Below are 26,240 nucleotides of genomic sequence, written 5' to 3' on the forward strand. Positions count from 1 at the left end.
CGCTGCCTGAGCTCCAGACTCCTATACTCAGCTGCCCACTCAGCATTTCCACTCGTATGTCTAATGCCAGACTCCTCATGCTCATCCACATCTGGATCATCACACGTACACACAGCTTCCCCCATCTACCTCATCTCTGGTCACATCAGTTCTGTCCCTCCAGCTGCTCAGGCTATTACCCAGAAGTCACCTTGACTCTCCCTCTTTTAACCCCAGATCCAAGCTACCAGAAAATGCTCTGAACATGCTCAGAATCCACTCACTTCTCACCATCTCCACTGCCACCGTCCTGTTCTGTGCGACCATTGTCACTCACCTTGACTGTTGCAGTAGCATCCTCACTAGTCCTCTGCTTCTGCCCTGCCTTCGTAGAGTCTGTCCCTCTCACAGCAGCCAGAGGGATCTTTTGAGTCCATGCCCCCTGCCATTCCCAGATATGCCCAAATCACTGGGGTAAAATCATGCTCCCAGGAGAAAATCAGAGACCAGCCCCACGTGGATCAGCAAAGGTGGTGTGACTTATTCCAGGTGCAGGGAGGACTGGAGGACTGAAGATAAAGCCTCAAGTGATGGGGGACAGAGCTGAGACCTGCCCTGGCTAAGGCCCTGCAAACCACACTGAACCCCAACTGCCCTCTGGAGGGACACATCCCCACCAGGGCTGTGCCAGCATGCGCAGGCAAGCCATGTGCTGGACTGGTGCAAGTCTGCATGTGGGGCATGTGCAGACACACACACACTTATGCTCCTGATACCGTGTGTGTGCATGTGCATGCAAACATGTCCAGAGCTGGGGTCTACTTGTGGGGTTCTTTGGGACATGTCCCAGCCAATGCCTGCTCTGACCAGAGGGTGTATCCACATGGTTCAGGTGGTTGAGTATTTTGCACACCCCCAGCACATGTATAACTCATTCCCCCCATGTCTCCACAGCCTGACCTCGTACAAGGACCCAATGCCCAACCCCAGGCCATCCAAGCCCTTGGCCCCTTCCTTGGTGCTCAGCCCATCCCCAGGACCCTCACCCAGCTGGAGGGCTATACCCAAGGCCTCAGACCAGCTGGGGGCCAAGAGCCCGGGGGCAACCTTCCAGGGCCGGGACCTCCGAGGTGGGACCCATGCTGCCTCCTCCTGCTTGAACCCCATGCCACCATCACAGCTGCAGGTGAGGCCCAGGGCCCAGGATGGAGCAAGCAGGGTGGAGTACCTGGGCCTACAGGTGCCGACCTTTACTGTGGCACTGGGCGGGGGGCCCGGCTGGGGCACAGGAAGTGGTTTTCTGGGTCCCAGGCAAGTCTGTGACTTATGCAGATATCACAGGGCCAAGAAAGTCCCCACTTAGCAGGTCTCAGAGATTCGAGGCTCTCCCCAAACTCCCAATCCCTCTCTCAGGAGAGGAGACCCTATCATATTCCCAAAAGCATGGCCACATGTCCCCATCCCCATGTGACAGAAGAGAGGCTGGGGCCCAAGGAGGTGAGATGACAAAGTTGAGGCCAGCTCTGCCACTTATTAGCTGGTTGATCTTGAGAAAGTCACTCAATCTCCCTGAGCCTAAGTTTCTACATATGTATAAAGGAGACCATCGTAGTACCTATTGTGTGGGGTTGTGGTGAGGAGCATGTGAACTCAGCATGTAGAACAGTGAGGGTGAGGATGACATCTCTCCTGCCTGCCTTCTCCCCCCAGGTGCCTACAGTGCCCCTCGTCATGGTGGCACCCTCTGGAGCACGGCTGGGTCCCTCGCCCCACTTGCAGGCGCTCCTCCAGGACAGGCCACACTTCATGCACCAGGTATGGACCCTGACCAGGCAGGGAAGAGGGAGCAGGTGGGGGAACTGGGGAGGGGCCCAGGCTGAACCACAGCCCATATATGCTCCTAGCTCTCAACAGTGGATGCCCATGCCCGGACCCCTGTGCTGCAGGTGCGCCCACTGGACAGCCCAGCTATGCTCAGCCTCCCACCACCCACCACCGCCACTGGGGTCTTCTCTCTCAAGGCCCGGCCGGGCCTGCCACCTGGTAATACACCCCATAGCCCCACAGAATCTCAGAGCCCCCAAGTCCTTGAAAGTGAGCAGCATAGGCTGCTGAATCATGGCCCTCAGGTGTCAGGTGTCAGGTTTCATCATCTTGGAAACTCCAACCTCCAAAAAATGTCAGGCTCAGAACCTGAAAGATGCAGAACATCAAAATCACAGACCAGATCTTTGCAGAATTAGTCAAAATGTCAGCACTTGTGAATGGCAGTATTTGAGTTGCTCCACCAGAAGCCTTGGATGTGAGGGACGCCAGAGACTCAGGAGGGTAGGAAGCTCAAAAGGAGAGCCCAGCCCATAGTCTCCAGAGGTGCCCTGTCCCCACCCACAGGGATCAACGTGGCCAGCCTGGAGTGGGTGTCCAGGGAACCAGCACTGCTCTGCACCTTCCCAAGCCCTGGTGCACCCAGGAAAGACAGGTCAGTGGGCAAGGCTGGGAAAGACTCTTGCCTTGCCAGGCCCTCCTCTAACACTCTCTGTCCCCCCAGCACCCTTTCGACTGTGCCCCAGGGCCCCTACTCACTGCTGGCAAATGGTGTCTGCAAGTGGCCCGGATGTGAGAAGGTCTTCGAGGAGCCAGAGGACTTCCTCAAGTGAGTGGCCCAGACCTATTCCACTTCAGGGGGGTCCCCAGTTTGTGGAAGGAGGTCTGGGGTGCAGGTCTCAGCTCAGGCCTCACCCTGATAGGTAGTAAAAGAGGCAAAAGCTGCCCTGGCCGGTGTGGGTTGCAGGTTCAATCCCTGGTCAGGGCACTTGCGTGAGGAAGGCAATCAATTGATGCGTCTCTCACATTGATGTTTCTCCTCTCTCTCTCTCTGTTTCTCTCTCTCCCTCCCCCTCCCTCCCTTCCACTCTCTCTAAAAAAGTCAATGGAAAAAATATCATTGGGTGAGGATTAAAAACAAAAGAGGCAAAAGCTGAGACTGAGAATTTAAATTCAGGCTCTGTCACTCACTGGCTGTAAGACCTTGGGCAAGTTACTTAGCCTCTCTGGGCCCTGGTTTTCTCATCTGTATATGGGGCATAATAGTGTGTACTATTACTTACCTCCATTTTACAGACAAAGAAACAGGCCAAAGAGGTTCAGTGTCTAGATCAAGATCACCCACTTCCTAAGCGACAGAGCTGGGATTTGAACCCAGGCAGCCAGGCTCCAGAATCCGCACTCCTAACTGCTTTGCCCTGCTACCCCTCATGCCAGCACACCAACCTGATTTTATTTTTTATTTTTTGTTAATCCTCACCCAAGGATATTTTCTCCATTGACTTTTTTAGGGTGGAAGGGAGGGAGTGTGTGTGTGTGTGTGTGTGTGAGAGAGAGAGAGAGAGAGAGAGAGAGAGAGAGAGAGAGAGAGAGAGAGAGAGAGACTGACTGATTGGTTACCTCCTGCATGTGGCCCAGTTCGGGGCTGGGGATCTAACCTGCAGCCCAGGTACGTGCCCTTGATCAGGAGTCGAAACCAAGACCTTCAGTGCATGGGCCAATGTTCTAAATACTGAGCAACACTGACCAGGGAAAGCATGATTTTCTTGATCCCCAAAGTCCCAGCTCCTCAAAATGGCTATTGCTGCCTCTCCTTAGCCTCATCACACAGAGATACAACATACACACACACACCCCACCTTCTCCAACCCTACCCAACTATCAGTGGCAACTCAATGCATGCTGTCCTCTTCACCACCAGGCCTTCCCTCCACCTGGAATGCCTTTCCTTCTCTCACCTACCTGGCTGCTCCCAGCTTGCCACCCTTCCAACATCATCCCCAACACCCTGGCCAGGCTCCAGTGGCAAGCTCAGGCCTGGCACAAGGGGGATGCCAAGTAGCATGTGTTGAACGAATGACAGTGTGAGAGGGAGCCTGAGGTAGAGGAATGGGAGGCTGAGGCTCTGAGGAGAGACCTCCCAGAGAGTCTGAGCCTTCCCCATTCAGAACATTGAGCCAGGAGGCCAGGCCTGCCATGGTCACCTGCATGGAATCTTCCCCCCTCCCCAGGCACTGCCAGGCAGACCATCTCCTGGATGAGAAGGGCAGGGCGCAGTGTCTCCTCCAGAGGGAGGTGGTGCAGTCTCTGGAGCAGCAGGTGACATGGGGCAGGGGTGATGGTGGGGGATGGTGGGCAAACGTTATGTCTACCCTGTGCCAGGAGCCAAGCTCACCCAGGATGGGAGCTAACGTTAAGGAAGGGGAAGGTGCACTCCCAGGCAAGACCATAGCCTGGGCAAACCATGGTTGGCAAAGGCCAGCTTGAGGCCTCACTTTGTTCCCATCTTCACAGCTGGTGCTGGAGAAGGAGAAGCTGGGCGCTATGCAGGCCCACCTGGCTGGGAAGGTGGCCCTGACCAAGGCTCCATCCATGGTAAGCCACCTGGGCCTGATGGCGGCAGAGACTGCTGTGGGGAGGGGCAGGAAAGGGGCCCTGCAGGGTGCGGGAGACCTATCCTTACACCCAGGCCCTGGGATATGTGGGCCCTTGTTCCCAGTTCCAAACATGCCCAGACCTGAGAATCTATTCCCCTCCACTTACAAACCCTCTCACCGTAAGCTCTGGAAACATCATAATCTTGCTTTCAAAACATCAAATAGCTAGACATTTACTGCATGTAGATCATGTGTCACTAGCAGGACTGGCTATATAGCTCACAGGGCCCAGAGCAAAATGAAATGCAGGGCTCGAATTTCAAGATGGCAACTGCAGAGCATTAAACTAATTACAGGGCCCTGTGTGGCTGTGCAGGTCACATACCCACGAAGCGGGTCTGGGTAACAGGCACTGCTTCTGATCCCTTTGCTGGTGTGAACTCACTCCTCATGATGCTACGTAGGCACTGCTATCATCCCTAGCCTACAGATGAGGAAAATTGAGGCCAGGCAGACTTGTGACTTTCCCAAGGTGGGGTTGTAGAGGAGCCCGATTCAACCCCAGCTGGCGGCCCCAGCGTTGGTGAGCTACACACACTAGTGCTCACACCACACTGAGAAATATGGCTAATGCTGCTTTGCGGGAATATACATCAGACTGGAGTTGAGAAGAGGGCACCCTTGCTTTTAAATATGTTTGTGTTTTTATTGATTTTAGAGAGAGGAAGGGAGAGGGAGAGAAATACTGATGTGAGAGAGAAACGTCCATTTGTTGCCTCCTGTATGCACCCCGACAGGACTGAACCCACAACCTGGCATGTGCCCTGATTAGAAATCAAGTTGGCGATCTTTTGGTGCACTGGATGACACTCAACCAACTGAGCCACACTGGCCAGGGCAGGGTGCCCTTGCTTTTAAAAACACTTACTTATTTAAAATTAAAGTGGAAAGTTTCAGCCTCTGGGTCACCAGCCTCTCCCTCACCCCACCCAGGTATCATCTGACAAGGGCTCCTGCTGCATTGTAGCTGCTGGCACCCCGGGCGCCACCGTTCCAGCCTGGCCCAGCCCCCAGGAGGGCCCCAGTGGCCTATTTGCTGTGCGGAGGCACCTCTGGGGCAGCCATGGACATAGCACTTTCCCAGGTAAGGGTGGTCTGTGCCCTACATGGTGTCCCTGAACCGCTAATCTTCAGACTGGCATGCATTGGGGGGCTCCACACTGCTCTCCCCCACCACCGCAACCCAGCCTTTGGGAAGATACACCCGCTTACAAAAGCTTCCTCTCAGTTTCTGTAGCCTGCAAGCTCCCATTATGGTCTCAGCTGTCTAGTTCTGTCTCCCTGGGCTTTGGGGCTTCAGCTGTTCCATTTGGTCATCAGAAGGGAGAAGGGAGGGGACTACCTATGTAATTTCCAGGGACTCTCCCTCTCCCCCTGAAGGGAAAGTGGGGTATTCGCCCAAGTTCGTCAGCCCCCACTACACAAAAGGCCTGGGCTGTGGGTTTAACAGTGATCAGGGCCCTTGCGTGTCATCTGGTTCTGCCACTTAACCAGTTACATCCTTTTGGTGTGCAAATTACTTCCCTTCCTTTAAACATCAGCAAGAATAAGCCCCATTTGGGTGGGAGTGGTACAAAGAGTAAGTGATACGAGTTATGTCAGATGCTCGGCAAGCAGTAACTGTGGTCATGGGAACAGCAGAGGGCAGGAGAGGGAGTGAGGAGGTTCTGGTGGGGCCTGACTCCTCTTCCCCTCGGGCAGAATTCTTCCACAACATGGACTACTTCAAGTTCCACAACATGCGGCCCCCGTTCACCTATGCCACCCTCATCCGCTGGGTAAGCAGGGCAGAAAAAGACAGGGTGGGGACCTGCCTCCCAAACTCCCGGCCTCCCTCGAGGACCCCTAAGGAGGGCTCCTGCATGAAGAAAGCCATGCCTCAGGTGTGATCCCCCTGCTGGCTTCACCTCAGACCTGCCCCCAAACCCAAACCTAAACCATCACCCACGCCCAGGCAAGCCAAATTCTGACCCTAAACCCACTCCTTTCCTAATGTCCACCTCAAGCCCGTACCTATCAGCCTTCCTGACCTATAGTCACCCAAAAACTAATCTGATCTCTGCCTCTTGCCCTAAACCCTTTCCAGGTATTACCCCAACTCCTTCCCCAGCCCCGATGTGCCCCAGTATGTCAACACATCCCCCACATAGACCCCACCCCCCCTTGTAACACCTATCTGACCTTTAACCTCACCCCATCTGAGCCCCTTCAGCTGAATATCCCTAATACCTTCCCAGAACCTTCACCACAGCCCACCTGGACCTTCATCCCAGGTGCCCACACCTAACACCAAACCTGAACCTAGCCTAACCCTACATGATGCCACACCCTGACCCCGAACCTCATTGCAGCTGTAATCACTGCCCCTTAACTTAGTCCCATTCCTAAATCCATACAGATCAAATCCCTGACCCTTAGCCTCACTGCACACCAACCCCCGGCCCTGCCCCTTAACTATACACAAACCTCAACTTCACCACAATCAACTTCATTCTTGACCCTGAACCTAACCACATCCCTGACCCATAAAATAACTAAATAACTAGGCCCATCTCTGACTCCTGACCTAATGCCACACGTCACCCTATCACACGCCCCTTGAATAGTCCTAGTCCATCCCTAGCCTGAATCTAACCAACCCTGTCCCTGACCTTTAGCTCTGCCTGGCCCTTTACCCCTTCCAAATCCTTCACTTGACCCCACTCCTGGCCCTTACTCTTCCCAAACTTTGAAACCTCACCCCCTACAAAGAACTCGCACTCCAACTCCACCCCAGACCTTTAACCTAACTCCAGCCCTAACCCTGAGCCAGACCCTCCTCCAACCTCAGCCCTGATCCTTTATCTAACCCCATCCTGGCCCACTCTCACCCCACATCTAGCCCTGTCTCTGATCCATCACCACAATCCATCCTTTCCCCTGCCCCTACAATTCCACCCCATGTCAGATGGTCCACTGTCAGGTGGGTCACTGCCCCTCTCAGCCCAACTTTGGGGGAGCATCTCCCCTTACCCCGACACCCCCTAACTTCCAGGCCATCCTGGAGGCTCCTGAGAAGCAGCGGACACTCAACGAGATCTATCACTGGTTTACGCACATGTTTGCCTTCTTCAGAAACCACCCTGCCACCTGGAAGGTGAGCACCTCTGGAGGTGGCAGGGCTGAGATGGCCTCAAATGCCACCCCAGTGCTGGGCCAAGCTGGGAAGGCCTGAGGCTGGGCTTGCAAACATGATGGGAAGGGGCAGGAGGTTGGTTTTTGGTGGAGACTGCTGACCTCAGAGAATGACTGCCCACCCACTCCCTCCACCACCCACCTGACTGGCTGGTCCTCCTTCCACAGAATGCCATCCGCCACAACCTGAGCTTGCACAAGTGCTTCGTGCGGGTGGAGAGTGAAAAAGGGGCTGTGTGGACCGTGGATGAGTTTGAGTTCCGCAAGAAGAGAAGCCAGAGGCCTAGCAGGTGTTCCAACCCCCTACCTGGCCCCTGACCCAAAACCAAGGAAAGAAGGAAGGACAGGGGCCAAAATGCAGGGCAGAAGTGGCCAGGACAGGGGTCATAGGCCCTGGACATGTCTGCAGGGACCAAGAAGTATGTGCACTGTCTTGTCTGTCAGGGACCCTACTACCAAGCTGACTACCCCCTGGATTATATGCTCTGCACCAAGGCTGCTTAGAGGGGCCCCAGCCCTGTAACCCTACCCCAGCCCCCCACAACAGGCTCTCCAGGCAAACTGAGCCTTCACAATCAACCACACACACAGCCTGCCTCAGTCACTCACAGACAACCTTGGGCTGGAAGAAACACAGATGGTCACAATTCTGTCCCTTGGACTCCATACAAACCCCTAAATACAAAGAGCTTGTCTCAGTACACTCAGACAACCACAAATCTGCACAGTCACACAGATAATCACACCCAAGTAGTCCTGTCAACCCACATACCCCGAAGCACGCACACACCCACAGTCAGCCTCAGGGCCCCTAGGTGCAGTGTTACAGGGGAGTGCCTATACTCCCACCCAGCAGCAGCTTTAGAGCCTTCAGGGTCTCAGGTCCTAGAAAGCCACACAGACACACCAGTCACATACTGTCTCACGCAGCTCCTCACACATACACTTGGTCATACAGCCTATTAGAATTCACCTGCACACCACACACACCCACACAGTGCCCCAGTGGATCTCCTGGGTCCCACACAGACACACACAGCCATATATATTGACTCACCAAAATGTACCCTGTGTCTCACCTGCCATCCACCCTCTGCCCCGCCCTGAGCCTTGTGCCCCCATCCATGCCTCAGCTTAGACTGCTGACAGAGCCCCTCATTTATTTGGGATCCAAGGCCCCAACCCCCAGTACTGTCCCCAATAAACTGCAGCCAAGCTCCCAGTGTCTGAATGTTCACCCCAGATAAGGGTTGGGGTCAGGTGGGCAGAAGTCGCCACAGCAGGAGGGGCTGGACAGCAAACACGGAGAACAGCTAGGGCAAGCATTTGGCCATCACCTCCAACACCCCAATCCCTGCTGAAGCCTGGGGTGAGGGAGACCTATGCCAGCGGCCCCTCAGGTCTCACGGACCCGCCCCAGGAGGCCAGCATTCTCCTGGCGAAGGGCCCGGTAGTCCTCTTGGATCTTCTCCAGGTTGCTGAGCGTCTTCTTGCCCATCTCTGTCTCGATCTAGACAACATGAATCGCATCCCTTCAGTAAGCAGGGCCTCTTTCCCAGCTCCTGCCTGCCACCCCTCCGTCATAGCTACTCAGGGCCCTTCCTGGGCTCCTCCCACCCCACCCCCAACAACAGCCTGCTCTGTCCCACTGTCAGGCCTTTGCATGTGTCATCCCTGCACCTAAAGCACTGTTTGCTACGTGGCAGGATTACCCACCACATACTCAAGCTGAAGCCTCTGCCAGTGACCCTGGGAAGCAGGCATGAGAACACTTGGGGCGGAAGTCAGACCTCAAAGTAGGCCACTGGCCTGTTCCAGGTCAAATGCATGGCTAAGGGGCAGGGCAGAGACTCCAGCCATAAGCTGCATCTGGTTCCATAGCCTGTCTTGGCACAAACTGAGGAGCTGTCCCCTGGCCTGCCTTGGTTTCCCCGCCCACCCCCAGGCCTCACCTGCTCCTCAAGGTCTCGAACCTCCCGCATGATAGTGCCCGTGTCCTCGATGGTCTGGATGAGCTGGCTGCAGTTCTGGGGACAGCAGGAAGAGAAGGCTTGAACCCCAACCCCACCCCTCCCCAGCCAGCCAGAGGCATGCTTCTCCCCTCACCTCATGCAAGGCAGCTAGATACTTGTAGGCCTTCCGAACAGCATCATCCTTCTTGGCATCCTGACCAGACAGAAAGGACCTCAAAAGTATCAGTGGGCTGCCCCCACCCCCCCTACACATCACTTCCAGGACCCCACAAGGCCACCCTCTCCCACCCCCATGACTTCATCCTCCGTGGAGCAAAGCCAGGCACCAGCATCAGTGTACCTACAAGGTTCACACAGGGGCCAGGCCCAGGTGAGCCCATGAGCAGATGGACAGGCAGCAGCTCAGCCCCACGCCACCCCTCCACCTGACCCAGACTGCCCCACACCTTGAACACAAGCTCATCAGTCACCGCAAACGTCCGGTCCAGCTTCCCAGACAGGGAGTTGATTTCCTTCTGAAGCTCCTTTGTGTCAGACAAGATCTGGCAGAGACCAGGGCCATAAGCCTATGTCGGGGGCAGGGTGACTGACCAGCTAAGGGCTTTCATGTGCATGCACTCACATCCAGACAGGGCCTATGTCACTGTGTCAGGGGTAGCTGCAGTGGACTGTGTGGGACTGTTCTGGGTCATGGTGTGGCCTATCAGAGAGTGTGAGGTCCCTGTGTGGCCATGCAACACCCATCTGCCCTTTGGGCACGTCTGCCCATATTACCCACCCTCCATGGCAAAGGCAGCACACCTTAGTGATCTCTTCTTTCTGCTTCCGGATGTTGCCCACAATCTCCAGGATGCGCTGGGTATAGGCCAGCCGGGACACGTCTCTGGGCAGGGTCTCCAGCTCAGACACCTAGACAGAGACACAGCAGGCACTACCCCAGGGCCCACACCCCACCCACTCTGAGCCAGCCAAGGCCCCAACATGGGCCTTACCAGCTGCTTATAGATCTCCTCCTTCCTGCGGGCCTCCTCGGCAGCTGCCCGAACACTCTGATGCAGCTCCTGAATCTCTGCCAGCCGTCGGGAAGATTCTAGCTGCCAGGACCCCATGGGTAGAGGACAGTGAGCAGAGCATGGGGATGGCCCCCTAGGAAGATACCAAACCTGCCACACCCACAGCCCAGGACCCCACCACCTACCTCTCTGCAATCCTGGAGCTTTCGGAGGTGGCGGTACTCAGCAAGGAGCGGGACCCGGTGCTTTTCCCACTGGCCCGCCAAATGGATGACCCGCTGGGCACTACTCTCTACCACGAGCTGGAGGTGGTGGTAGGAGGGTACATGTCACACAGGCTGGGCCCTTCCACCTCTGACCCTCCTGGTCCAGCCCCAGCACCAGCCCCACCTGCAGCTTGGCGAGGTTGGCAGCCCCATCTGGCAGCAGCTCCACCGCCCGGCTCTTCAGGCGCAGGGCCTGCTCCCTCTCCGCTGTGCTGAGCTCAGTCTGCCGACACTCGGTCTCCACCTGGCACCCCAGGACTCCCAATCCCAGTCAGTGGGGGTGCTCAAACACACACCACAGGCTTCCAGCCCACACTGAGCTGGAAAGCCCTGGCCTTGCCTGAGCCCCTATCAACCCTCCTGATAGCATCAGAGACCTATAAGCAGCAACAGGCACCCACAGGTGCCTATGACTCTTCCACCTTCATGATGACCCCCAGGAGCACTGACAAACCCCACAAGCTCCTGCCCATACAGACCCATCATGCCCCACAGATGCCCAGAGATGCCCACACACTTCCTGATTCTCACAGTAACCCACAAGGCCTGACTAATGCTCACAGGCATTCTCACCCCTACAGGTCCACTGAGCCCTGCAACATACATTCCCTGTCTCACCCCCACTGAGTCTCCTGAACCCTCAAGAGCCCCACACATCCCCAAAAGCCCCCATAAATCCTTCTGACATCTGCAGACCTCTACAGAGTACCTCTCATCCCCAAGTCCTCCAAAGCCCTCTAGACCAGACATGTGACCTGACCCCAGACAGCAGCCCCATCCCCGCCCCCACCTGCACAAGGCCGATTCCCAGCGTCTTCATGTTGGCTTCAACCTCTTCAATGTTGCGATTCACTCCCTCTAGCTGTTCCTGAAGGGCCTCCAGCTCCTGCTCTTGAGCTGCCCATGTGTCCTGGGAGGAACAGGCCAGTCAGGGTGGGAGTGTCAGGCCCAGTAGACAGGCAAGGACCCAGGATACGCCTCACTGCTCCGCTTACCTGTTCAGGCCATCGGGAGGTGGCTGGCACATCTGACACCTGGGCTGCCTGGGCCTCAGGCTCCTAGGGTAGTGAGAAGGGAGCATCCTGGCTGTCAAGGAAGGCCTTGTCCCTCACAGCCCAGCCTCAACACCCCCCTAAGCAGCCTTCTAGCATCATATCCATGTCCACTCAACGGCTGATGACTATCAGACTATGACTCTATGAGGATCAGGGCATTCTTTGAGACCTCAGACTAGAATGTTTGCTCATAAAGAAACCTCCCTCAGCCCAGCCGGCGTGGCTCAGTGGTTGAACATGGACCTATGATCCAGGAGATATCGGTTTGATTCCAGGTCAGGGTACATGCCCAGGTTTCGGGCTCAATCCCCAGTAGGGGGCATGCAGGAGGCAGCCCATCAATGACTCATCATTGGTGTTTCTCTTTCCTTTTTCCCTTCCTTTCTCTGAAATCAATAATAATATTTTTTTTAAAAAAGAAACCTCCCTGATCCTGAAAGCTCCTGCTCACCTGCCCCAACTGCCTATGAAAAGGATGAGTACCCCTCTGGATGACCATCCAAAGAGAGAAGATATGCCCAGAGGAAACTTCCTGAGGAAGCCTGGAGTTTGCACAAAGAACACCCCTCCACCCTTATATGGTTCCCACCCCTCCACTCTTTATCCACTGAAGTCCCCGAGAAGCCAGTGGACCTCTCTAGGTACTAGTCCCTAGTGAGGAGAAGCCACATCTGGTTAGAACACAGGCAACTGTGTGAGTAAATTGTGGTTGTTTGTACATAAAGCAACCCTCTGAGCCAGTCTTGGTCCCATCAGCATGCCCATTGTCCACTCAGGCCCACCCACCATATGGAAGGTGAACTTCTCTGAATGTGTGAAGCGGGAGCCCTTGGGAGCACCAGTCTTGGTCCCAGCACCCCAGGCCTGCAGCAGCTCTCCCAAGTCTCGGGCTTGTGGCAGGGAGCCCAGCTGGCCCCAGGTCTGACGCAGATACTCAGCCAGGTGCTTCTGCAGCCGCTGCCGCTGAGCCCGAGTATCCTCCTGAAAACAGAGGGTGGGGCAAACGGGACACTGAAGAGGCCTCCAGTTCACCCAAAGCCCTGCTTCCTCCAGGGAGCCACGTGACAAGGTGCTTCTGACAAATCACACCCTCCAGTCTCTCCCACTGAGGAGGCCCCAGACCTGCTCTCCTGGCCCACATCTGGGAGCTTCCCCAGCATGAGGTCTCCTCTTCCTCACAGCCACTCTTCTCTCCACCTGCCCACTCCTCACACTGGAGGAAAATGTGGGAAGGTGGAGAAGCCCGCAGGCCCCAAATCAGAGGGACAAGGAAAGAGTATGTGGGGACAGAGTGCAGACAGAGTCAGGGGTGCTGAGCAAAGAAGGGGGTGGAGGCAGAGAGTGGAACTGAGAGAGAGACAGGGACAGGGGCAGTTTTGAGAAAACTGAGGAAACCTGATTATGAACTGTATTAAGAGATCATTGTTAATTTTGCTAGGTGTGAAATGGCCCAAGGGTTACATTAAAAAGTGAACGCCCTTATGAGTTATGACATATGCTTAAGTATTTAGAGTTGAAATGACATGACGCCTGGGATTTGCTTGAAATTAATACAGAAGAAAAGTTGGAGAGACTAGATGAAGAAAGATTGGCAAAATGCTTATAGTGGAAGGTGGATGTCAGGTACATAGGATTCATTCGAACAGTCTCTCTGCTTCTATGTTTGAAACTTTCTGTAAGTTTAAAAAAGACAGAGATAAAGACGGAACACATGGCAGTGGGGAGACAGACAGAGACAGTTGCAGAGGTGGGCAGGGGGCAGGCAGGACAGATCCAGGTGGTCAGAGTGGGAAGCGCAGCACAGAATGAGGACACAGAGGGGAAGAGAGAGGGGCAGCAGAACCACAGATGGAGAAGGTAGCCAGAAGAGATAATGCAGAGATCTTGAGACAGAAGAAATGAGCGTCGCTGACAATGGCAGAGAGAGAGAGCCTCAGGGTGGGAAGCAGGTCCTGGCTGCTCAGGTTGCTGGAAACCTCGTGCACATTTTGCAGTCAAATGCAGAGCACTATCACCACCCATGTCTTAAAACAGGAAATTGAGACTGAGCAAGGATGCTGACTTATCCAAGATCCACAGCCTTTCTCACTCCAGTGTTCTTCAGGTGGGGGGGCCAGGTAGATGTGCGTACAGGGAAACGACAAAAAAGAGGGAAGGACAAAGTGGGGGAGAGGGGCAGAGGACCCATGGGAGCAATAAGGAGCTAGGTCATTCACAGCAGGGAGCCAAGCATTGGGCGGTACCTGGGTGGGGAGGCGGGATGACCAGTGGACCCAGTCCTTGTCCCCAGGGTGGTCCTGGTCTGTGTGCTGGCAGAGCTGGATGGCATGGCATTCGAGGAGTGAGGCCACCCTCCCAGCAGGCTGAGGCACCTGGGTGGGGGCTGGTAGTAACAGGGAACTTGCCTGGAACTCCCGGTGCTCTGCAAGCAGGAACAGAGTCAGCAAGCCCTCCCGCCTCACCACACAGTCAGGCCCACCTCTACTGTTCTCCCCAGCATCTCCCCAAAGTCTCATGCTCACCTCCTTTGGAACTCAATTCAGGCATGACCAGCCTACTGGCATGGAAAGGATTCTTGGGGGCCGAGCCCTGGTGGGAGAGCAGAATCAGAGCCACTAAGATCAACTGTGATGGAGGGCACTGGTGGGAAGGGGCCAAAAACCTGAGTACCCAGATAGGGACAAGGAAAGCCAGGCAGGGACAAGCAAAGACCAACATGAATTGGGGGGTCCCACCTGGAGGTGCTGCAGCTTAGGAGTGCGAAGGAGGGGTGGAACCCAGGGCAGGGTCAGCTGGTCCCGAATTTGGCTCCCAATTGCCCGGAGAAGGATAGCTGAGTCACCTATGGGGGTGGGGAGGGAGTGTAAATCAGGTGACAATGCCACAACTTCAAAAATACAGACCACGGGAAAACAGCCATTGCTCCCTGACCCCCACTCCTGCCCCTACCCCCCCAGCAAAAGATGCATATCTATCTAGCTATCAAACCCAGTCATTCAACAAATACTTATTGAGTACCTATTATGTACCAATCACCACTCTAGACTCTCAGGCTATCACAGTGAACAAACTAATAAAGATCCTGCCCTCCCGGTCATAAGGATGATACAGAAAACTGTCAGGTGGTGACCAGGAAAGGAAGATAAGGACTGTTGGGAAGAGGATGTCATTTTAAACAAGGAAGCCCAAGACAGGCCTCCCTGATGTGACATGATCAGAAACCAAGAGGCTATCTGGGGGAGAGTAATCCAGCCAATGCAAAGCCCTGAGGCTGGAGTATGCCTGGCATATGTGAGGGGCATCAAGGAGGCCAGTAGGGTTAGAATGGAGTAGGTGAGGGGGAGCAAGGCATGAGGTGAGGCAGGGAAGCCCTTCCCAGCACCAACTCACCACCTGGTTCAGCCCAAGTCCTGGCCCCTCCCTCCTGCTCTGTATACCGTCTTCCAGCCCTAATCCTCCCACCTAGCTCTCCCAAAGACACATACCTCCACCCCCTTTCTGGCAACCTCTTTACCATCTCCACCTTTCTCAGCCTCTATAACACCAATACCACCCTCTCCCCTTACCCTCACTATGCCCTGGGTACCCCATACCTGCAGGCTGGTCTGCATCCTCAGAGGCATCTGTAGGTAGGCGCTCAGCCAAGAAGAGAAGCAAGTCCCGGAGGTCAGGCTCACTGGGGTAGAGGAAGTTCTGGTAGCCAAGCTCCAAAGGATAGCCCAGGTCCTGGGGGTTGGGGAGGAGGTCCCTATCAGCCAGGCAGGCAGGCTCTTCCTGCCCTGGGAGCACTGGGCCTAGACCCTAAATGCTCCCACTCTCACCAACCACTGTCCTGTGAATGTCTCCTTGACTCCCCAAGGCCTCTAGGCTTCTGTTGGGGGAGCCACAGAGTAATTCCAGTCAATGTTACGCAGAGCAAGAAATAAAATTAAAACTTTAGTTTTTCTAACTATGGCTCAAAATCCAGAGACCATAAAAGTGAAGATGGGTATTTCTGAATACATAAAAAGAAGTAAAAAATTTATTTATTCATTTTTTATTTTTTAAATATATCTTTATTGATTTCAGAGAGAGGAAAGGAGAGGGAGAGATAGAAACATCAATGGTGAGAAAGTCATTAATCAAGCCCACAACCCGGGCATGTGCCCTGACCGGGAATTGAACCCCGATCACCTGGATCCTAGGTCGACGCTCAACTGCTGAGCCATGCCTGGCCAGGCAGAAATAAAAAACTTAAAGGAAAAATATAATAATCCATCAAAAAAGTAATGACAAGCTGGGGAAAAAAATATTTGGAACTCATAGCATAGGAAATAAAAAGTGCCTAAAATTGCCCAGCCAGCATGGCTCAGAGGTTGAGCATCGGCCTATGATCCAGGAGATCCCAGTTCGATTCCAGGTTGGGGCACATGCCCGGGTTGCGGGCTCGATCCCTGCAGGAGGTGTGCAGGAGGCAGCTGATCAATGACACTCTCATTATTGATGTTTCTATCTCTCTCTCCCTCTCCCTTCCTCTCTCTGAAGTCAATAATATATATATATTATTTTTTTTCTTAAATGCCTAAAACTAAACAAGCAAGACCAGCAATGCAACAGAAAAATAGGCAAAAGGTAAGAACAGTTTACCAAAAAAGAAATTAAAACATCCGTTAAACATACGGAAATATGTCCAACCTTGCTTATAAGAGAGACATGAATTGAAGGCACACTGAGAGACTTCACACAAGCATCACTGACTGGGACAACCTGACGCTATGTTCTCCTGCAGTGCGTGTACACTGGGAGGGAGACTCTATATCACTAGGGCAGTGCTCTTGCCCCAAGCCTGAATCTACTTATGAGAAAATACTCAGAGCAATTAAAACAGGGGAATTCCAAACAACCAGCCTGGATGCTTCAAATACATTTGTCATCACAAAAGAAACAAAGAAACGAAAGCAAAGGAGGGCTGTTCAAAACTTAAGATTAGACATGTAACAATGTATTAAAATGTAATTCTTTTCTTTTTCTTTTTTTAAATATATCTTTATTGATTTCAGAGAGAGGAAAGGAGAAGGAGAGAGAGAAAAACATCAATGATGAGAGAGTCATTGATCAAGCCAGCAACCCGGGCATGTGCCCTGACCGGGAATCGAACCCGGACTGCCTGGATCCTAGGTCAACGCTCAACTGCTGAGCCACGTCCGGCGGGGCCTAAAATGTAATTCTTGATCAAATTCTGTGAAGTTTTAAAAAGTAACTATAAAGGATACTTTTGTAACAACTGAGGAAATCTAACCAAGTACTAGACCTTAGATACTATTGCATTTCATGGGTGTGATCATGGTACTGTGGTTATTGCTGGAGAATGTCTTTTTGCTTAGGAGAGGCACATTCAGTTTTAGGTATGAAGTGTCATGAGCTAAGCCACTTTCAAATGGCTCAGCAAAAAATTGTGCATGTAGGTGTGTAAAAAAATGGAGCAAAATGTTACAATGTAGGAAGCTAGGAGAAGGGTATACAGGTACCACTATTCTATTTTTATTTTTATTTAAATTTGAAAAAAATTTTAAGATACAAAGCTGGGCAGGGAGGGAAGTATATTGAGATACCATTTCTTACCTATTGAATGGCGGGGAAATCCAAAAATCTGACAATACACTCATTGGGAAAGGCTGTGGGGAAACAGGCTGGTGGGAATGCAAAATTAAAGTCCTAGTGAGGGCAATTTGGCAAAATTTAACCAAACTACACCTACACAAGCATTGACACTTCCACCTAGCTATCTTACTTATAGGAGTAGATATGCTTCCAACAAGTCAAGAATATATATGCACAAGATTATTCATTACAGCATTCTTTGCAGAATGTTGGAAATTCCCTAAACATCCAAGCTTAGGAGAGTGGTTGAATAAACTATGGTACATACATACGATGGACTACTTTGAGCTGTAAAAAGGGGGAAAAATATTAAGAGCTCTACTATTTGATATGAAATGATTTCCAGGATATACTGTTAGGTTAAAAAAAGCTAAGAAACTAACACAATCATCGTGGGGGACTTTAACACCCCCCTGTCAGCATTGGAGAGATCAAGACGAAAAATCAACAGGGAAACGCAGACCTTAAATGAATCATTAGACCTAATGGATTTAATTGATATTTATAGAACATTTCACCCCAAAGCAGCAGAATACACATTCTTCTCAAGTGTACATGGAACATTCTCAAAAATAGACCACATGTTAGGGCACAAGGCAAGTCTCTACAAATATAAGAAGACTGAAATCATATCAAGCATCTTCTCAGATCACAATGCCATGAAACTAGAAATCAACCACTATAAAAAAACTCAAAAATATTCAAACACATGGAGGCTAAATAGCATGTTATTAAACAATGAATGGGTTACCCAGGAGATCAAGGAAGAAATCAAACACTTCATGGAAAGTAACGAAAATGAACAGACAACAACCCAAAACCTATGGGACACGGCGAAAGCAGTCTTGAGAGGAAAATTCATATCGTTACAGGCCTATCTCAAGAAACAAGAAAAAGATCTAATGAACCATCTAACACAACAACTAAAAGAACTAGAACGAGAACAGCAAGAAAAGCCCCAAGGAAGCAGAAGGAAGGAAATAATAAAAATCAGAGCAGAGATTAATGACATAGAGACTAAAGAAACAATACAAAAAATTAATGAAACCAAGAACTGGTTCTTTGAAAAGGTAAATAAGATTGATGCACCTTTAGCCAGACTCACTAAGAAACAAAGAGAGAGGACCCAAATAAATAAAATAAGAAATGAAAGAGGCTATATAACAACTGATCCAACAGAAATACAAAGGATTGTAAGAAAATATTATGAGCAACTGTATGCCAACAAATTGGACAACATAGGGGAAATGGACAAGTTCCTAGAAGCATACAACCTTCCAAAGCTGAATCAAGAAGAGGCAGAAAACCTAAATAGGCCGATAACAACTAATGAAATTGAAGCAGTAATCAAAAAACTCCCAGCAAACAAAAGTCCTGGACCAGATGGATTTACAGGCGAGTTTTACCAAACATTCAAAGAAGAATTAACACCTATTCTATTGAAACTATTCCAGAAAATTCAAGAGGAGGGAAAACTCCCAAACTCTTTTTATGAGGCCAGCATCATCCTAATCCCAAAACCAGATAAAGACACTACAAAGAAAGAAAATTACAGGCCAATATCCCTGATGAACATAGATGCTAAAATCCTCACTAAAATAGTAGCAAACCGGATCCAGCAATACATTAAAAAGATCATACATCATGACCAAGTGGTATTTATTCCGGGGATGCAAGGCTGGTACAACATCCGCAAATCAATAAATGTGATACATCACATAAACAAAATGAAGGACAAAAATCATATGATCATATCAATAGACGCAGAAAAAGCATTCAACAAAATCCAGCACCCATTTCTGATAAAAGCTCTCAGCAAAGGGGAAATACAGGGATCATACCTCAACATAATAAAGGCCATATACGACAGACCTACAGCCAACATGATACTCAATGGGCAAAAACTAAAACCATTTCCATTAAAAACAGATGGAAGAAGATACCATGCTCATGGATTGGAAGAATTAATATCATTAAAATGTCCATACTACCCAAAGCAATTTATAAATTTAATGCAATTCCTATGAAAATACCAACAGCATATTTCACAGACCTAGAACAAACATTTCGAAAATTTATATGGAACCAAAAAAGACCCCGAATAGCTGCAGCCATCTTGAGAAAAAAGAACGGAGTGGGAGGGATCACATTACCAGACTTCAAACTATATTACAAAGCCACTGTAATCAAAACGGCCTGGTATTGGTACAACAACAGGCATACAGATCAATGGAACACTACAGAGACCCCAGAAATAGACCCAGGCCTTACGGTCAGTTAATATTTGACAAAGGAGGCAAGAGTATCCAATGGAGTAAGGACAGTCTCTTCAATAAGTGGTGCTGTGAAAATTGGACAGATACATGCAAAAGAATGAAACTAGACCACCAACTTTCACCATACACAAAAATAAACTCAAAATGGATAAAAGACTTAAATGTAAGTCACGAAACCATAAAAATCCTGGAAGAAAACAGGCAGTAAAGTCACAGACATCCCACGTAGTGGACTTTTCACTGATACATCTCCTAAGGCAAGAGAAACAAAGGAAAAAATAAACATATGGGACTACATCAAACTAAAAAGCTTCTGCACAGCAAAAGAAAACAGCCTCAAAATACAAAGGAACCCCACGGTCTGGGAAAACATATTTGCCAAGGATGAATCTGATAAGGGGCTAATTTCCAAAGTGTACAAAGAACTCATAGTACTCAGCAAGAGGAAGACAAACAACCCAATTAGGAAATGGGCAAAGGACTTAAATAGACATTTCTCCAAAGAGGACATACAGATGGCCGAGAGACACATGAGAAAATGCTCGAGGTCGCTAATCATCAGAGAGATGCAAATTAAAACCACAATGAGGTATCACTTCACACCTGTCAGAATGGCTGCCATCAACAAATCAACAAACAACATGTGCTGGCGAGGGTGTGGAGAAAGGGGAACCCTGGTACACTGCTGGTGGGAATGCAGACTGGTGCAGCCACTATGGAAAACAGTATGGAGGTTCCTCAAAAAATTAAAAATGGAGCTGCCGTTTGACCCAGTGATTCCACTCCTAGGAATGTATCCTAAGAATCCTGAAACATTCATCAGAAAGGATATGTGTACCCCGATGTTCATAGCAGCACAGTTTACAGTAGCTAAGATCTGGAAACAGCCCAAGTGCCCATCAGTAGATGAGTGGATAAAAAAGCTGTGGGACATTTACACCATGGAATACTACACAGCTGTAAAGAAGAAGAATCTCGTGCCCTTTGGGACAGTATGGATGGACCTGGAGAATATTATGCGAAGTGAAATAAGCCAGGCAGAGAAAGACAAATATCACATGATCTCGCTTATACGTGGAATCTAACGAACTTAATAAACTGATGAACGGAATAGATTCAATGACATGGAAGCATAGATGAGACTGATGAATGTCAGAGGGATGGAGGAGGGCGGGTGGGTGGAGGGGGAGAGAGTAACCAAAGAATTTATATGCATATATACACAACCCAAGGACATGGACAATGGTGGGGACAGGGACTGGGGAGGGGGAAGGAACGGGGTGGAACGGGTCATTGGGGAGAAAAAGGGACATCTGTAATATTTTAAACAATAATAAAATTTAAAAAAAAAAAAAGCTAAGAAACTAAGTATATGCTCTCTTTTGTATAAGAAAGGGGAAAATAGAATATATATTCATATTTGCTTTTATTTGCATTTTATTTATTTTATTTTTTTAATCCTCATCTGAGGACATTTTTTTCCATTGCTTTTCAGAGAAAGTGAAAGGGGGGGCGGGGGGAGAGAGAGAGAGAGAGAGAGAGATCGATGTGAGAGACACATCAATTGGTTGCGTCCCGCACAAGCCCCAACCAGGGATGGGGATCAAGCCTGCAACCAAAGTACGTGCCCTTGGCCAGAATGGAACCTGGGACCCTTCAGTCCAACGGCTGACGCTAATCACTGAGCCAAACCGGCTAGGGCTATATCTTAAAAATCTGGAAAGATACACAAGAAACTAATCAAAGTAATTCCCTTATAGCAGACAGGTAGGAGTAATAGGGTAAATGGTGGGGTATGTGAGTAAGACATCTCAAGGTATCGCACTACTTCTGTCACACCTTGATGATGTCTTCTATTGTTTCAGTAAATAGTCACCTTTTACCTAGTTCACAATTCTTTATATTAAGATATCCCTGTTCACACTGCTGGGTTTCTGTCTTGGGACTGGACCCTGATTGACAAAATAAGCTACTGAAAACAAGAAATAATTTTTTTTAAAGAGACTACAGGCTTTGTAGTAAAAAAAAAAAAAGACAGGTTGAAATCCAGCCTGTGCTACTTACTGGCTGTAAGGCGTTGAACTGGTTATTTAACACCTAGAAGCTCAGTTTCCTAGCTGTAAAAGAGAGCTGATAGTTATTTCCCCATGTAGCTGCTTTAAGAGATAAAAGGGCCCATCAGGGTTCTTGGTAGGTACTGAGAAATGGGCCAGAAAGAAAGCCGTTTTCTGCCAGAGTTGCTGTTGGTCTGGAGCTGCATGGACTCTGAAATCAGACTTTCCTGAATTCATATCTATGTTCTGCCTCTTACCAACTGTGTGACCTCAGGCAAATCACTTAACCTCTCTGTGCTTAACTTTCCTCATCTGAAAAAAAAGGGTTACCAACAGTACGTACCTCAGAAAGTTGTCATGAGAATTAAATGAGTTAACATCATGTTACCACAGTGCCTGGCACAGAATATACACTCACAAAACATCATTACCATACTCACGTGTGTGCACTGGGTTACAACGTGAGATATATTTATTTTGGAGGGTCACGGTCAAAAACGTGTGAAAACCACTGGCTTTTAAGCTACTTTACTTTGGTTTTTTTCCGACATCTTCATTCAAAGAGTTGTGACTAATACAGAAACTCATTCCAGGAGTGGGGTGTGTGAAATGACAGACACCAAAATATGGAGGTGGCTGAGTCGCAGAAAGTGGTGGTAGGAGTAGGGCATATGTAGAGGCAGACACCAGAAGGCGGCAGTGCTGAGCCAAAGTGGGCTCCCAGGGCAGCACACAGCTGGATTAAGAGACACCTCTGTCTGCTGTGGAAGCACTGAGGCTGAGGGGCCAGGCAATCACATGAACCACTTGATCACTGAAAAAACCATACTCTCAGCACCACACTAAATTTAGTGTGAACAAAAGTAGGTCAACATCAAATCCAGTGGGAGACAGCACTGAGAGAGGAGAGGAACAGAGAACTGGGGAAGCCTGAACACCCCCCTGCCCAGGCCCTTCTCAACATCTCTCACTATGCACTCTCCTTGCCAAACAGAGGACATAATTTCCCCCTTAACAAGTATCATCCTTGAGAATAAAGCTCCAGGTCAGGGGAAAAGACTGTCTGCCTCATAATGCCACCAAGACCCTCAGCCAGCCAGAAGAACCTGAGAACTCCTGAGAGGTAAGTGAACCTGAGAGCTAAGGAATGGGCAAAGCTCTGAGGCCTATTGCTAAGAGACAGACACTGCACAAGGTCCAAATTCAAGAAACCTGACCACCCTGTCTACTGGGTCTAAATGGAAGTGTTCACTGTAGTTACTGTATTGAGCCTCTACCACCATATACTGGGTGTGCTGGATGTATGTAGCCACAGGTTGCTGGAATGCAAGCAGCCAAACCAGGCCTACCCAATAATAGTAAGACCACTTACACAAAGCTTATTGTAATACAGCTTTTCATATATCAACCCATTTTTAACCCTTACAGCAACTCTATGTGACAGGTACAGTTCTTACACCCACTTTACACATGAAAAAACTGAGGCCTAAAGAAATTAAGCGACTGGCCCAAAGTCACAGCTGGTAAACCAGGAGAAACAACATTACTGGGAGCCCTTGGATTACTAACTGGACACAGGTCTATACTGCAAAGGCATGAGTGCTTCATCAGAAGGCACATTATCCAGGTAGATAGTTTTGGAATTATTCTCATGAGAGGCAGGACGTGTGTGGCTGCCATAGGGCAGAGTGCAGTGTTAGTGCAGGGACACTGTTTTTAGTTACCCAGCATATCTTCCTTTGGGTAACCATCCCTCCCTCTCCTCCATGTGATCCTGAAGCAGCAGCAATCACAGTGCCTTATGAATGACCATGTGATCCAGCTAAACCAGTCAGAATACACAGTGGTTAATTCAGAAATGACCATGTGAATCAAGTAGGGCCTTTTCTGAAACTGGTAAATGGATACCATAGGGGGGAAAATTTTTGGTGCTAAGCTGAAAATGCGGGAGCCCGGGGCAGCCCGGGCGCAAACTAGATCAACTCTTTTAATGCTCATAACGACCCAAATATTATCATCTCGATTTCACATTTAAGGAAACTAAGACCCAGAAGGGTTAGGGTCACATAGTTAGCAAGTGGTGCAGTGAGGGTCTGAACTACTCAGGCAGTTTGACCAGAGAACCAGCAGCCGGAATGCTAAGCCACAAAGGGAGGTAGCAAAGAGGAAAGGCAAGAGTTTCAAAGGAGCTTGGTGACTTTGTGAAGTAGGAAGGAAGACGCTGTGTGTATTGGGAGGAGGGCACTCACCATGCAGGCCTGAGCCAGGCTCATGGCCAGGCGGAAACGGGCAGACATGGCAAGAGGCAGCAAAGGGCTAAGGCTGGAGCCCACAGCAGGGTTGATCACACGCAGGCAGCGCACAACAGCTTCTACAACCAGCTCAGTGGTGAAGGCTCGCAGGGTCTGAACTTCTGGAGGAACTGCCCTGAAAAAAAATGGGGGCAGGCTCGATGCGGGGAAGAGTCAGAAAACAGGAATCAGGCTGGGCTGGGCTGCCTTCTGGAAGCCCTAGTACTGGGGTGGGGGTGAGAAGGATGGCCATGGTTCAGACAGATCTTGGGTGTTGATAAATATGATTTCCATTTGGAAAACTAAGAACTGAGGATGTCCTCAGGTCCTAAGAACTTGCTGTAGGAGAACAGTGGATGGAAGGGATCTGAGTTGAGAAAATCTCAAATTTCTCTATGCTTAAAAGCCCCAAATTGCCTGGCCAGCGTGGCTCAGTGGTTGAGCACCGACCTATGATCCAGGAGATCCCAGTTCGATTCCTGGTCAGGGCACATGCCCGGGCTGGGGGTTCGATCCCTGCAGGGGGCGTTCAGGAGGCAGCGTATCAATGAGGACTCTCTCACCATTGATGTTTCTGTCCCTTCCTCTCTCTGAAATCAATAGACTTTTCTTTTAAGCCCCAAATTTCTGGGGTCTAGGAAGGGCAAGGGGCCCGTGTGGAATGATCTCTGGGTTTTTAGGTCCCCAGATACCATGTTCCATAAATGTCAGAGGCCCCTAGATATTGAGCTGCTTGGGTTTTGAGACTATATGTTGGGAGGTTGGGGTTTTCAGAAGTTCCAAATGTCAGGATCCCTGAATTCAAGATCTCTGGATATTAAGACCACCTAGTTTCAAGCAATCCAGAAATCAGGCTCCCTAGATGTTGGCATCCTGGGTTTCTAGGGCCCTCAAATGCAGAAGTCCTGTGTATTAGGGTCAGCAAGCCTTGAGGCCACCAAAATTTAGGCTCCTGGGGTTTTAAAAGCCCCAGGTGCTGGAAAACCGGGTTTAAAGATTCCCATGTATCCAGTACCAGTGTTTTTGGAGTCCTTGAGTGCAAGGGTCCTGGGGTTTTAAGTTCCCTGGTTCTCAGGATACAGGTGCCTTAGAATCTCCAGGTATCAGGGTCCTAGAGTAGCGATCTCAAGATTCACAGATTTCAGGGTCCTGGGTCTTGAGGTTCCAAGGTTTGAAGGTCTCAAGGTGTCTAGGTCCTTGAGTTTGGGATTTACCAAATGTCGGGTTTGGGAGGCCCCTGATGTCAGTGTGTGTGTGTGTGTGTGTGTGTAAGGGGAAAGGAGGTTTAGGATCCTGGAAGTTGGAGCCCTGGGTGTCAATGTCCAAGGTTTTAAGGTTCCCGGGTGACTGGGTCCGGAGTTTTGGAGTCCCGGATACGGGGATTCCGGGGTGGGCGGGGGCTGTGTCCTTACGTGCCGGCCTGGCGCAGGGAATGGATGAGGATTCGGTCTGCCTCCTCCATGGTGAAGCTGTGTCCGAGTCTGGGGCTAGGTCCTGGGCCGGGTCTGAGCTAGCGAACAAGAGGCAAGCAGTTGAAACCCAGCCCAGCTCTCGCGGTCCAAGGAGTGTCACGGGTTACCACTGGAGACCTGGGTAGTGTAGTTTCAACAGCGAGTGCAGCTCAAGGCTCGCGTCCGGGTGCGATATGAGCGCAGGCGTGAACGAACAATGGCTGCTAGGAGTTGTAGTTCTTCCGCCTACATTCCAGTGGGCTCTTCCCAGTATGCAAAGGAGTATATCTTGTGTATGTGCGCGTGCGCGTGCGCGCGCTTGTTGGGAGGGCGGGACGAAGGGTGACTTCCTGACTCATTCTAGGCGGCATTCGTCTTCTAGATTATCAAAATGTACAAGTTAAGGGCAGAGGCCTTAGCACAAACGGTTTAGGGTTGAGTCAGCTCTTTTAGCTCAAGTCTTGAGCTCAACTTGCTAAATGTTGCAATCGTGGGTAGGTTACATTACTTCCCTTAGTTTTCTCGTCTGTAAAATGGACTACAGCAGTCTCCCCGCCCCCATGCACGGTTTCACGTTCTACTGTTTC

General features: G+C 50.4%; 2 protein-coding genes across 5 annotated transcripts; one reads left to right on the forward strand and one right to left on the reverse strand.

Moving 5' to 3' along the window:
* The first annotated feature begins 901 nt into the window (after nt 1–901).
* On the forward strand, nt 902–7,952 carry FOXP3 (forkhead box P3). 4 transcript variants are annotated; one of them, XM_016218409.2, is made up of 11 exons: nt 902–1,165; nt 1,690–1,794; nt 1,884–2,022; nt 2,371–2,458; nt 2,528–2,632; nt 4,035–4,122; nt 4,318–4,398; nt 5,394–5,544; nt 6,162–6,238; nt 7,495–7,596; nt 7,803–7,952. In XM_016218409.2, the coding sequence occupies exons 1-11, from the start codon at nt 902–904 to the stop codon at nt 7,950–7,952; spliced, it is 1,350 nt and encodes a 449-aa protein (XP_016073895.2). The 4 variants fall into 4 exon arrangements, with proteins under 4 accessions (XP_016073895.2, XP_087669581.1, XP_016073894.2 ...); XM_087813455.1 differs by adding an exon at nt 3,725–3,838 and having other exon boundaries at nt 941–1,165; nt 2,371–2,632; XM_016218408.2 differs by having other exon boundaries at nt 956–1,165; nt 2,371–2,632.
* Nucleotides 7,953–8,781: 829 nt separating this feature from the next.
* CCDC22 (CCC complex scaffolding subunit CCDC22) lies at nt 8,782–25,846 on the reverse strand. Its single transcript, XM_087829468.1, has 17 exons — nt 25,615–25,846; nt 24,161–24,338; nt 15,535–15,667; nt 14,677–14,783; nt 14,464–14,530; nt 14,185–14,363; nt 12,728–12,922; nt 11,882–11,944; nt 11,677–11,796; nt 11,011–11,130; nt 10,806–10,922; nt 10,600–10,701; nt 10,409–10,516; nt 10,054–10,149; nt 9,741–9,800; nt 9,587–9,661; nt 8,782–9,144 (listed from the first exon to the last, which is right to left on the reverse strand). The coding sequence occupies exons 1-17, from the start codon at nt 25,662–25,664 to the stop codon at nt 9,031–9,033; spliced, it is 1,884 nt and encodes a 627-aa protein (XP_087685594.1). The 5' UTR covers nt 25,665–25,846; the 3' UTR covers nt 8,782–9,030.
* Nucleotides 25,847–26,240: the final 394 nt, after the last annotated feature.

Source organism: Miniopterus natalensis, chromosome X (assembly GCF_054644295.1).
Source record: "Miniopterus natalensis isolate mMinNat1 chromosome X, mMinNat1.hap1, whole genome shotgun sequence".
In the NCBI taxonomy this organism is placed as follows: Eukaryota; Metazoa; Chordata; class Mammalia; order Chiroptera; family Miniopteridae; genus Miniopterus; species Miniopterus natalensis.

Bases quoted from the DNA above. Each gene is read 5' to 3' on its own strand.
- FOXP3 (XM_087813455.1), top strand. From the start codon at position 956: ATGCCCAACCCCAGGCCATCCAAGCCCTTGGCCCCTTCCTTGGTGCTC. The intron at 3,839-4,034 runs GCCTGGCACAAG...CCCCCTCCCCAG, and splicing joins GGCTCCAGTGGCAAGCTCAG to GCACTGCCAGGCAGACCATC. The intron at 6,239-7,494 runs GTAAGCAGGGCA...CCTAACTTCCAG, and splicing joins ATGCCACCCTCATCCGCTGG to GCCATCCTGGAGGCTCCTGA.
- CCDC22 (XM_087829468.1), bottom strand. From the start codon at position 25,664: ATGGAGGAGGCAGACCGAATCCTCATCCATTCCCTGCGCCAGGCCGGC. The intron at 10,702-10,805 runs GTAGGTGGTGGG...GGGTCCTGGCAG, and splicing joins AGCTCCAGGATTGCAGAGAG to CTAGAATCTTCCCGACGGCT. The intron at 9,801-10,053 runs GTGTGGGGCAGT...CTGTCTGGTCAG, and splicing joins CTGATGAGCTTGTGTTCAAG to GATGCCAAGAAGGATGATGC.